The sequence below is a fragment of the Thamnophis elegans genome, chromosome 7 (assembly GCF_009769535.1).
Source record: "Thamnophis elegans isolate rThaEle1 chromosome 7, rThaEle1.pri, whole genome shotgun sequence".
Classification (NCBI taxonomy): Eukaryota; Metazoa; Chordata; class Lepidosauria; order Squamata; family Colubridae; genus Thamnophis; species Thamnophis elegans.
Genome location: NC_045547.1, coordinates 43,340,421 through 43,353,987, shown reverse-complemented (window position 1 = coordinate 43,353,987; position 13,567 = coordinate 43,340,421). Strand labels below are relative to the sequence as shown.

Here is a 13,567-nt window from a genome sequence, read left to right as displayed (position 1 = left end):
TTAGGAAAGCATGAAAACTTTGAAATGTAAACATACTTATCAACATTTTACCAATGTATTTTTACCAATATATGATCTGTATTACAAAGCACTGAATTTGGTGTTCTACTATCCAAAACAATTTTACTTACTTCAGCTGAAAAAATAATTACAAGAGTGTAATAACCACTTAAACATTAATACAAGCAACACAGAGGTGGTATTCAGCTGGTTCTCTCTGGTTCGAGTGAACCGGTAGCGGCGGCTGCAGGAGATTCTGCCCACCCACCCCAATGTAATGTGTATGCACTGCGCATGCGCAGAAGGTGGTGCACATGCACAGATGCGGCACATTCAAGCAAAGTGAGCATGCGCAAGTACACATTTACATTTGCAAACCAATAGGGAAGGTTAGTGAATCCCACCGCTGAAGCAACATCATCTGCTTGGTCAAGTAGTTAGAGGGAATTAGAACTTTACTATGCCCAAGGCAACTTTACAGTTTTATTTGTCCAGAAACCATTTGGCCTCTGTCTGCTTTGGCTTTAATTGTGGATGGGGAAAATTCCTCTTTAAGTTTCAAGTCTGAGATCTGGGCATCTTTTTGGATTCACAGCTACTGCTAGATTTGCAGACAGATGTTATGGCCATGGGTTCCCTTGTCTCATTTTGGCTGAGATGCCAACTGTTGCCTATCTGGGTAGAAAAGTCTAGTAACTTTAATTCAATCCCTTATTTACATGAGGCTGCTTAACTATATCATGCAAAATACAGCAACCCATCTGCTAGTAAATAAAAACTGCAACAGATTTATTACCGATATACTGCAGGTATTGCATTGATTTCCAGATTCAAAGGCCAATATGGTTTGGCTCCCAGATATCTTCACTACTGCCTCCTCGCAGTGAAACTGGATATGGATGGTCACTGTTTGCCACAGATGTGAGAACCTAATGGAGACTGGGTACATGTTTGCTTCCTGTAGACAACTGTCTACCCAAATTTCCAGTTGGCATTGTATTTTGGGTTTGTATGTATTGTAAATGGCAGTGAATTTGTTGATGTGATGGTATATACCTATAATCAATCTATAAATATTTACTCATAGCAGTTTGTTTAGTTGATTTAGGCCACAACTGCTTATGTATTTTTCTAGGACTAAGCCTCAACAAATGCAAATAGAACTTACCATTGACACAAAGAAGAATCATTAGATTCCAGAACTGCTGTGTTATACTTATTTTATGAGATATGTTACATGAAAAATCTCCAATACAGTGAAACTTTCATTAATGCATTTTATGGAATCTGGTGGTATAACAAGTTTGTGTTTTGTTCTTCTTCTTTCACAAAGGCTAACTGATTTTTTTCTAATCTTATACATAGGATCCCCCAATGGAGTTCTCAAAACATAAGAAACTACATTTGTTGATGATGCTCGGAATTACTACATTACTTTCTTGCTATTCAAGGATATTTGGCCACAAATACAACCGAGACATATTTCCTTATTATTCTAACAATATACTGACATGCTACTAAAGATGGTGACAGCTGAGGAAAACCTCTATTCTACGCCAGAGTTTCCACTGACTGTCATTTCAGGAATGTATCTAGCAATACATGACAACTTGGAATGTCTCCGCCTACCAGATAACATCAGAATATGCACTGCTTACTACAAGTCCTACTACTTTATAACTCTCTTAGAGTTGCCTTTTTATGGTTAATAAAATCAGCAAAGCAGTTATGGTAATAAAGATTTTAAATATTTGAATGCAATAGTGTGGCATATATGCAAAGATTGCAAAGAAAGCTGTGAACCTTTAAATTAGCAGTGTTACATTTATAATTTACATTTCTTGAAATAATTTGGAAGATTTATTTACACTGAACTAGTAAACTACACTGCTTCCTAAGTTAGTATTAATGAACACAACAAAATTGTTAACATTATACTGATTATTACTGATGATGACATGTCTTTTCTTTTGAATTTTCTATTTCTACAGTTTTTCATCTACATGTTCACATATATTCTGTATGAGATTTGGTGTATAATAATAGAATGTGAAGATAATTTAATTTTATCTCCAAGCAAAAAAGGATATATGAGTTGTTCTACCAAGAAACATTTTTTTCTGAAACAAAATAATACTACATAGAAAAATATACATATACTTGTTTATTCACCACAATTATAGAGTATATACTTATAATCTCAAGAAAACTTTGTAATGTATCTCTTTTTATATAAGAATCAAGATACACATTTGTGCTAACTTGATGTTTACAGTTATCACTGTTTTATAGGCTTGTATGAGTATTGTACGCAAACTGTGGGCACTTTAATAACTGATTCAATTTGTTTGCTAAACTATACTACTTTTCTCAGTCAAACTATGAGCTTATTATACTTCAATTTTCATTGTATATATTCCCTGAAATATCCATCTTAAAATCTTCCATTATGAATATGAAATCAGATTACTTGTTTTTCTTCAGCAGCTATTCAATTTTCAACATGAAATGATTTTGGAGTTAATGTAAATGTTGAACTGATTGTTTGAAGTTGCAAGAATGTGGAATTAGGAATATTTACCATAGCTTGTAGTTGCAGCCATTGCAGTGTCTCTGCAGTCACATGACTGCGATTCATATGCTTGACAACTAGATCACAATTACAACATCAGAGTATCCCATGGCCACACAGTTGCCATTTCAAACCTTTTCTGCTGGCTTCTGACAAGCAAAGTCAATGGGAACCCAAAAAGAGGTTATGGATGACAATCATTGACCACAGGATGCTGTGACTATGCAGGATCTGCCTAATGACAGCAACTGGAATTGCTGCAGCTGCAGAGTTAATGATCCCAATTATCACTATTAAGCAAGGACTATCAGTATTACTGCAGATCAGCTAGTCCTACTATATACATACTGAGATGCAGGCTTATTAGTCATTTGGCCTACCCAAATATGCATAGACACAGACAATTCTTTTTTTAAAAAAAATATTTAATAATGTCTATAGCCATCATATATTTCTTATTGATTTCAGCTTAGCATAACATGAACACAGCCACTGCAAATAGTAAAACATGTTTTACAATATAGTCTTTTGAAAGCATCCAATTCTGGCTACCTTCTTCAATGAATGATTGCTTAGGAAAGATGGGTTTCCAGTTATACTGTGATGGTAGAAGTCTCAACATTCATCTATTTTTCCTTTACACTGTTCAACAAAAAGACCTTTCTGATGTAACAATCTTATAAAAGGCTGATTTTTTCCCTGAAGGAACCTCCTTTTTTATCTTACAACTTTAGTATACTTAAGAGTTCTTGGAACATCCAAATTACTTTGTCTTCTCCATTCCGGATTATTAAAAAGCAGCCCCAAATTGCTTAATGAGAGATGGGCAAATACAAATTTAATCAATTAATCAATAAAATATAAAAAGCAAAAGGTGCATAATTTGTGACTCTTGAAGTCTTTATTGTGGCACAATAAACATTTCAAAATATGTTTCTGAATTATTTTTATATGGCAGAAGAAAAACAATCTTATTTAATACAGTAATAAGTTCCCATTCTAAAAATGAGGTTGCACTTTTGCTGAAAAGTATAATTTTAGAGCCTAAAATTTAAACATCATTTCTAAAATGATGGAATTTTGCCCAGCTTTAAAACCAAGGTGTTCATCCAACCCATACTTAAAAACAAACAAAATTGATGAATTCCTGAAATAAATGAAAATTAATTCAATTTCCAATAAAGATTTTGATGGTACACATTAAAGCAAAGCACAGAATTGTTCTGTGAGGAGATGGATACTTTCTAAATGGGATACATATATAAGATAAAATAAATAGGACACTTTGGAAGTTAATTCAAAAGACTGTGTCTCTCTCCAGCCTTTTCTTATAAAGAAAAATTTCTTTGCAAATATATTTGCATTTGGAGTTTTCCATAGTACCTAAGTCTATATGATAAAAACGAAGTCTTTCAAAACTCTACTTTTTCACCTTTGGGAAAAAAACTGTTATCCAACACTAACACTATTCCTTTTTTTCTGAACCGCTCAGTTCTTCCTAACCTTTCTTATGTAAAAGGAGACATTATTGCAATAAAAGAACTATGTAATTAATTTGAACACTGTATATGATGTTTGATATAGTTAATAGCACTTAAGACTTATATACTGCTTCATAGTGCTTTATAGCCCTCTCTAAGCGGTCCTCTTTAAGCAGTTTACAGAGAAAGCATATTGCCCCCAATGAACTGGCTCCTCATTTTATGGATCTCAGAAGGATGCAAGGGTGAGTCAACTTTGAGATGTAATCCTGTACTTATCAGACTCAACTGAACTACATATAAGTTCATATTTAACAGAATTTGATATGAAAGCTATTGATTAGTGATAAGCTTTATTGAGTCTTCATAGCAGATATTTTGTACTAGATATCCTGTAGAGTTATCTAGTAAAAATTTAATAATTGCATGGGTGATATATTTTTCATTATTCAAAAATGGAAAAAAATGTAATCAATGGGATTCTGTTATTTCTTATCACAACATACAAATCTAAATAAGAGCCAAGGTGGCGCAGTGGTTAAATGCAGCACTGCAGGCTACTGCTAGATCAGCAGGTCAGCGGTTCAAATCTCACCGGCTCAGGGTTGACTCAGCCTTCCATCCTTCCGAGGTGGGTAAAATGAGGACCCAGATTGTTGGGGGCAATATGCTGACTCTCTGTAAACCGCTTAGAGAGGCCTGAAAGGCCTATGAAGCGGTATATAAGTCTACTGCTATTGCTAAATTTCATTTGAGATGGATAGATATATAAGTTTAATAAATAAATAAAAACAGAGTTTCAGCAAGTTATACAAATTGTTATTTTACTGTTTCATGTCCAAAGGTTTTAAAGTATCACTCTGATTTCTTCCATTTCTACTGACTCAGCACTGATATCTGTACAGTAAAAGTCCCAAATTGGAATGAATATAAATAAAACTATTATCTATCTTACCATTGAACATGATCTGGTTCACAAATAATGATCAAGCTCCAATATGGTTTATTTGTTTTTGGCTTAGTTCAGTAATGGCTAACCCTTTTCTCCTCGGCTGCCAAAAGCACATGACTGTGTATCCACCCCCATTATTTAATGTCCCCCTATGCATGTGCGCATGAACCCCCCCACTACTCTGCCCGTACAACTTTCTTGGAAACTGGGGAGGGTGAAAATGGCCTCCCCACCCCCCAGAGGCCCTCCAGAGACAGGAAACGGCCCAGTTTACTGTTTTTCTTTGAAATAAATATTCAAAAACATTATTGGTATCTATTTTTATTTTTAAAATTTACCGGTAGCTGCTGCATTTCCCACCCTAGGCTTATACTCGAGTCAATAACTTTACCAGTTTTTTGTGGTAAAATTAGGTGCCTCGGCTTATATTCGGGTCGGCCTATACTCGAGTATATACGGTATTTGAAATAGATAACCATGGATAAGCACAGAGACCTAGCAACGTATGTATACAAAATCTCATGTGGTCTATGCATATGGGGTACAGAGCTCAAAAAGAGAAATATTTAATATAATATTGAATATTATATATGAATATATAATTCATTTACATTTTTATCAGAATCTAACCTATTGGATAGTCATGTTCATGTCTAATCAGAATCTCAGCTGTATTTCCAAACCCAGAACACTTTTTCAAGAAATAGGTTACAATGATTGCACAATGCACTCCCAAAACATTCTTTGCTTCTGTAGCTTCCAACCTAGTGACTGGTATAACACAATGCTCTTAAAGAGAACTTCAGTTGGGACAAATTTAATAGTTGTTTTCTAAGCAAGCATTATAATTCTTGCCTTTATACCATCAGCATTTTGCTTCAAGGCACAATTCACAACATTTCTTACCACTGAATGTGCTAAATAGTTTAAACACATATGCATAAATGGCTATCTCCCTGAATATATGTCTATCTCAATTGCAGTCAGGTATCATTTTCTTAATCATTATGTCTTCTGTATGCCAGCTTACAATTGAGCTTGAAAATAGTAAATCACTTATATTTGAATCCCTTACATTCCGAAATCCTTTGTCTGAGAAAGTAGAGCTTAACAAAGTTCATGTGATTTTTAAAAAAAATAATTAAACAAGGCTAGATCAAGTTAACATTTGGATGGAAGATTGCCAACTATTCTAGGAAGTCAAAAAACAACCCAGAAGGAAACAGCAAACCAGTTCTATACTGTTGTTAAAAAAAAACAAATGAACACATGTGTTTGGTCATATAGCCAACTTGACTTGAATGACTCTGCCTTTTGAATGAGGTCTTCTTTATCCCTCTTTTGCAAGATAGCAGAAATTCTCTCAGTTATGCTAGGCCAATTTCTATAATGTATGTCACCATTGCTTTAATTTAGTAATCTACATCATTCATGAAATTCCAAATGTACTGAACTGTGCTACCAAAGGATAGGATATAATGGAAAGACAGATAAAAGCTATCTTATCAAAAGCCTGCCAAGTTCATGCCATGTCACAAAAGAGAAAAGATTTTTCCACTTTTCCCCCTCTTAATTTATGTCCCTCAGCCTCAAGGTTTGTATACATTTGCTTAATCTCTGGAAAATGCTTGAGGAATAAGAATGATATGGATCCTAAGGATTATAGGGTCTTCTTCATATTCAGAAAACATGTTTTCTTCTATCACATAATGAGAGAATATTTGTAATACTGTACTACCTTCCCCCCACAAACCCCATGAGTCTTTGGAGGAACTCAAGAAGCTTGTAGAAGCAGCTAATGAGTACCTGTTTTGGAGGGAGAACACCTGTAACATTTTTACAAACATTCTAGGGATCACAGGATTATAGGTTAAAAAGCTATTTTAAACATATCTAGTATCTCAAAAAGGTATGTACCAACACTATTTTAGACCTTATTCAACCCTAAAGTCCTCTGAGTTTGAAGTGTAAAACATAATTTTCTCAATAAAATCCTAACTAGCAAGAAAGACCAAATATGAAATTCTATTACATGCATACCCTACGGTGAGTAGGCTTTCTCTCAGTATTGCATAAGCTAATGAAGACTAACATTTATATGGACAATGAGAACATCATTATATATTTTAAAACTAATTAAATTATATTGGAAGAATAGTAGATTTAATTCGAAAGACAAAATTCATTATAAATCTTGCATAATATTAAGGGCACAACGCATATAATATGTGTTCAACTACCTTGAAACAACTTATTCATGAAAGCTTTCTTCTTCCCGGTGTCATCATCAAGAATTTTAAGTATAGACTAAATTGAAATCTGTTTCATAACCTAATAAAGCATTGCTTGTTAATATACTGCAAAAAGGACTTATTCTAGATATCCTAATTACTGCATCTTTAAGGAACTACCAAGACTACCACCATGCAAAATAAAAATCAAGCTGTCAAAGTAATTACACTTGTTTTTTAAAGTATAAAAACATATAAAGACAAAGTGAGTTTATAATGTTGTTATTACTCCTGGTCTGTTATTAAAATCTACATCAACTCAAGTATCCAACATTATCTAGGGATTGCCACAGTCTTTCCTTATTTGGCTAACATTTGAGATTCCAATCAGACTCCTATAAAACTTAACTCAACAAAGCATCCATTTTGAGAACATTTCAGAATCAGTTGATTTCTCATCCTTTCTCAACTGTCATTTTTGGAACTCTTGCAAGCAAAACCAATTTCAATTTATACTAATGATTTTATAACTTTCCATAAATGATAGAAAGGGCTGCAGTAATGGGTCCGAGTTCATATTTCATACTGTAGAGCCACCAACCAAAGGGGTGGAATGGGGGGAACCAAGCAGCAACTTTAACCAATTAAGAACAGCATTTAGTACCGATGTGTTTAGGCGTTCAACTCAAATGCAAAACAGGCAGACAGCCATTAAGGACAACCCCTAAATGTTTCCACTCTGGCAATGATAATCACCCCATCACTTCACGAAGTTACCTCTTTCGTGAAAGGACTAGCCTCGTCCTCCTTGCTCTCTCTCTCACTACCTACCTACCTACCTATCTACCTACCTATATTTAAAAAAGCTCGGGGGAGTTCTCCATTCTTCATCTGTCCCCCTCCCCAGAAGAACTAAGTCTCTCTGAAGCGCCAGGGCAGCGAAGGAAAGAAAAGGCGACCACCAAATGCTCCTGTTTCTCGGGGGAAAGGCAAGGCCCGGCCTTATCAGCAGGTACAGCTTAGCCAGCAGAGACCAACATCCCTGGGACCCAAGCAAGGATGTTCACAGCAGGGCTAGCTCCCCACTAAAAAGAAGGGGGGGGGAGGAAGGCAGATCCGACGCCGAAGGGCCACAGCCCTCCTCAAGACGCCCAAAGGCAAGAAGTTCCGGAAGCACCCTAGCCACACTATCCTAGGTGGAAGAAAGAAGCAGGCCTCAATCTCATCCCGGCCGGCAGAGCCGCCTCCTTCCCAGCAGCAGAAGCGCCCGAAGCTCTGCCCGGAGAAATGGGACACAAGGAGAGACAGACCTGGTGCAGTGCCGCGAAGCCATCCACATTCGCGTAGTTGATGTCGGCGCCGCGCTCCAGCAGACGCAGCACTTCCTCGGTGTCGCCGCTCGAACAGGCAGCCAGGAAGACGGCGCTGTCGTCGAACTTCACCTTGGTCTTCTTGCGCTTGACCACCGGCGGCTCCTGGTCCGTCTCGGAGCCGATCCAGCGCTTCAGCTGCTCATTCCGTTTCTGCTTGGCGTCCGCCATCTTCATGCCCTAGACGGATCTCGTCCCTTTTTTCCCTGCCTTTCGCTTGGCTCGTTTGCTTCAGCGGAGCCGCTCCGCACCCAGCAGGAGGCGGAGAAGCAGAGCACCGCCTGTATCCCACAGAACCTCGCGCGGCCGAATGCTCGCTCCTTTGCTCCCCCGCCCCACTCCCAGCGCACCAAAACGCCGCCCTGCGCTGCCCGCGCGCCTATCTCGCGCTCGGCCGGCTAGTGGAGCTAAGAGGAAAGAGAGGGAAAAGTGAAGCGCCCGGCTTCCTCAACGTAATCTCGCGATATTTTGGAAGACGCGGCGCCCGCGGGTGAAGTTTACTTTTAACGGACCGTTGGCGATGAGGTCTCGAAGGGGCTGCCGTTGAGGCGGTCGCGAGCGCAGCCTCACAGAACCTTTTCCCGAGAGTGGGGAAACCCGTTGCTCTCGGATAGCAAAGCAGCACATAGTCTCCCACGACGCATCTTAAAGGTCGTCACGATAAGGCAGACACTTTCGGCTCACTGAACTATTCGGCGTTATCTGACAAAAACCTTAGGAACCTTCCCGCAAGCCGCTCGTAGAATATAAAGGCTCAACAGTCCGTGGGATAAATTCATGTTTAAGGATATGCTGTAAATTTAATGATCCGCGTTGTAGTTTTTCTTTATCTACAGAGCTATGTAAAAAGAGGCGTAAAGCAGGAAGTTTCCTCTGTGGAAAGCTGATGGGACCTTTATATTTCGCGGGTTTCCTTTTAAAGCAATGTTTCATTGTGTCTTTCCTCTGACAGCCTGGAGTAGAATGAGGCTTCCCCCCTCCCCCCATATATTTTCCACGATAAATTATCTTCTGTATCCCTACGTTTTATTTTAAAAGAAAGTGGCACTCATCACCCCAAAACAAAGGCGGCAATGAATGGACAAATTAACACATCACATTTCGAAACAAAAACAGATAACCCTGCAGACTATGGAGTTGCAATTCTATTTACTACAGGAGGGAATACATGTGATTGGGTACCCAAAATTATTATTTATTGTAGTGTTCACAGTTTGCTGCCTGAAACTGCATATTTTTCAAAAGTGCAAAATTAGGTTTTCTTCCTTTTTGGTGTACAAGTCCTTGTTGTTTTAGAAATTGTTCTTCTCTAAGATGTAATATTAATGAGTATGTTTACCTTATATTGTGACATTAAATGTAAACTTTTAAGATTAAGTCTCCAACCTTCTAGTATGTTGTTTGTGAGAATGTAGTTTTTACAGAGAACAATTTGAAGAGATTACTCTATAAAAATACCTTAATCAAAATAAAAGTAGGCTTCTGATTTAATACAGATCATATGATTAAGTAATTGAGAATCATACTGAAAGTAAACAGCACATTGCTTAAAATAAATATACATAGGATTGGTCTGTTAATCCTATATATAAAAATACATTTTCTTATGTGTAATATTTTTAAAATAAAATCTGCAAAAGTTATCTCAACAAGTCATCCCAAATTTTCTAGAGTAAAAATTTCTAACCATTTCTTCAAAACATTTGATAGTTACATTTGTTTGGAGAAGATATTTCATTATATCTGGGTTGTAGAAAATGGGTAAAAAAAACTTAAGAAATAGAACTATTCACACCTTGGCTGCTTCAATGAATTGCGAAACCATAAATAAATTTCTAGGTAGGTGCTATGTAAATGTAGATGTGTGTCCCAGTGCTTCCTGGCAGCTTTCTTAAACTCTTACATAGGTTTCTGGATTTTGCAGCTTCTGGGAAAGATTTCAAGCCTATTAAGCTGGCAATTAAAAAAAGAAAGCCCAGTTTACCATCATTCATTTTCTGGACACTGTAATGTGGAAAAAATGAAGCTGCTACTTCAGAACATTGTTAGACAAGAATGAAACAGCTTCTCACTCCCATAAAATAGCACAACTTTGCTATTGTCTTCTTTCATTTGTTGAAAATGAGGGAAGTTGGCATTACAACTGCAGGACATGTGAAAAGAACTGAGGAAGTGCTAATGGTGAAGGCAAATGGCTGCATGGCAGTTGTAGCCAGAAGGAAGGGGATATCTCTGCATCAGTCTGAAATATACAATATACATTTAGGCACAATTATTAACGGTCACAGAATTTCACCCCCAAGATAAAGGATGATAAAACAGTTTTGTGCAACTTGAGGCTGTGGACAGAAAAAAAAATACTTCATATTGGTATAAAACGGGGGTCTGCAACCTTAAACACTCAGAGCCATTTGGACCCGTTTTCCACAGAAAAGAAAGCCACAAAACCTGGGTGGGCAGGGCCAACTCAATGTCACTCAGTCCCACCCAGTCACATAACCCCTAGCCACACCTCGCCAGTCATTAGGGCAGACAAACAGTTGTTAAAAAACACCGGGAGCCACAAAACCGTTTTGACAACTCCCTCTCCCCCTTCCCTCTATATCTTGTGTCTATGTCTCTCCCCCCTCTCTACCCCTCATCTGTGTATCTCTCTTTCCCTCTCTCCCCCTCTATGTCCCTCTCCCCCTCTGTATCACTGTGTATCGCTCTGTCTCCCACTCTCCTCTCTGCACTCTCAATATCTGTCTCCCCACCTCTCTGTCCCCTCTCTCTGTATCTCTGTGTATCTCTCTATGTCTCTCTCTCCCCCTCTTTCCCTCTCTATCTCCCCCTCCCCCCCATCTCTGTGTGTCTTGGAGGGCGAGGAGCAGGGCAAGCCAGTGATGAGATCACCCAACAGGGAGCCACAGCAGAGGGCCCAAAGAGCCGCATGTGGCTCTGGAGCCACAGGTTGCAGACCCCCGGTATAATGGGAAGCAAACAAGGGTAATTTCATGCCATGAACGATAGATTGATGTTGGGATGTTTAGTTCCATACAATAATAATATATAAATTTGGAGCATCTTAAGAGGAAGCTACACAATGACACAAAATGCCTCATAGAGAAATCATTTTTTGTTGTTAGCTAAATTGAGATCTACATGGCATAAAGCAAATCAAATTTTGATTTGCAAATACTAATACTGCATAATTATACCAGTTAAATTGTTTGAAACTAACTTACATATCTACTTCTAAATATACAACTAAGCAAAATTGTGTTTAGGCACTTTGCTATTTTGTACTAACATGCACACTTTGAAGCCTCAGTGCTGTATAGATTTATCCCAGTATACTTGGGTAAATGGAGTCCTTTCAAATTATCACTAAATATCATGACAGAAAGAAGAATTATTAACTAGATTAGCAAACATACGGTTAATCATTATTTAATTTTATAATGAAATGTATTTATCCAATTTATACAGCTACCCATTTCCCCTAAAGGGGACTGGCCAGTCAACAGCAATAAATGAAACAGCCATGCTAAAACAAATAAAAATCTAAAAGCCACAGTAATAAATAATATTTAAAAAATACAACCCTGTGTGAGAGGAAGGTAAGAATGGCCTACTCAGCAATGGAGCCAATGGAACAAATCATGATTTATTCTTGTACAAGGGAATCTTCAATTTTTCAATTTAGTAGGCATAAAACAATATGTCACAGGGCAGACATCCATACATGTTTCACATGAACATTTGCTTTTTGAACTTCGCTAGACTTCTATCAAGCAGATGATTTTACTAATGTCTGAATCATTCTTATTTAGTATTATAGATAATAATTTCATAACTAGCCAAACTATATTTATGTATTTGTATTTCATATTTCTAAACTGCCCATCTCCATCAAATTAATAATGGATTTAAAACTGGCTGACCAACTGCACTCAATGTGCAATCCTCAATGGAAATATGCAGTGGGATACCCCCAAGGTTCTGTCAGGCCCAATAGTCTTCAATATGTTTATCAATGATTTAGATGATAGATGGGGAAGTCATCAAATCTGCAGATGACACAAAACTGACAGGAATAGCCACCACTCCAGAAGAAAGTCTTAAGATACAGAAGGATCTTGATAGACTTCAGCATTAGGCCCTATCTAACAAAATGAAATTCAATGGTGAGAAAAGTAAAAGTTCTAGAAAAAAGCAAATGCACAGTTATAGTATATATCCATGATGGTGAACCTATGGCACACATGCCATAGGTGGCATGCAGAGCTGTCTCTGCAGGCACACAAGCTGTTGCCCCAGCTCAGCTCCATTGCACATGGCTGCGTGCATTCCACCGGCCAGCTGGTTTTTTGGGGTCTCTGCCACGCATGCGAGGGGGCAGGGTGCATGCAGGAGAGGCACATGCATGCAGCCAGCACACATGCAGGGGTTGCATGCACATGCATGGGGCAAGCGCACAGGGGTTTGCATGCACATTCAGTGGAGGTGGGGAGAGTGGGGGTCACATGTGCATGCATGGGGAGGCAGGGGAGCATGGTGGTTGCATGTGCATTGCATTATGGGTGCATGCACATGCCTGCGGAGTTGCTAGAATTGAGTATCTGTAGTTTATTGAAAATAAGGACAGGGAGGTGACATGATAGCAGTGTTGCAGTATCTAGGGGGTTGCCATAAAGAAGAGGGAGTCAACCCATTCTTCAAAGCATCTGAAGGCAGGACAAGAAGAAATGGATGGACACTAATTAAGCAGAGAAGCAACCTAGAACTAAGGAGAAATTTCCTGACAGAATAATAAATCAGTGGAACAATGTCTCCAGAAGTTGTGAATGCTCCAACACTGGAAGTCTTTAAAGAGATTTGGGCCCTCTGCTGTGGCTCCCTGTTGGGTGATCTGATCACTGGCTTGCCCATTTGTCTGATAAGGTATAGGACTTCCAGCTGAGCAGAGGGTTGGACTA

General features: G+C 38.3%; 1 protein-coding gene across 2 annotated transcripts in view; it reads right to left on the bottom strand.

Moving 5' to 3' along the window:
• PPP1R12A (protein phosphatase 1 regulatory subunit 12A) overlaps positions 1 to 8,997 on the bottom strand; it is a 129,877-nt gene extending 120,880 nt beyond the window's left edge. The window contains exon 1 of one of the 2 annotated variants that reach the window (XM_032220896.1): positions 8,547 to 8,997. In XM_032220896.1, the coding sequence (XP_032076787.1) occupies positions 8,547 to 8,783 (237 nt within the window). In that variant the 5' untranslated portion in view covers positions 8,784 to 8,997. The remainder of the gene's footprint in view (positions 1 to 8,546) is intronic. The other variant, XM_032220894.1, reaches the window with a different exon arrangement.
• Positions 8,998 to 13,567: the final 4,570 nt, after the last annotated feature.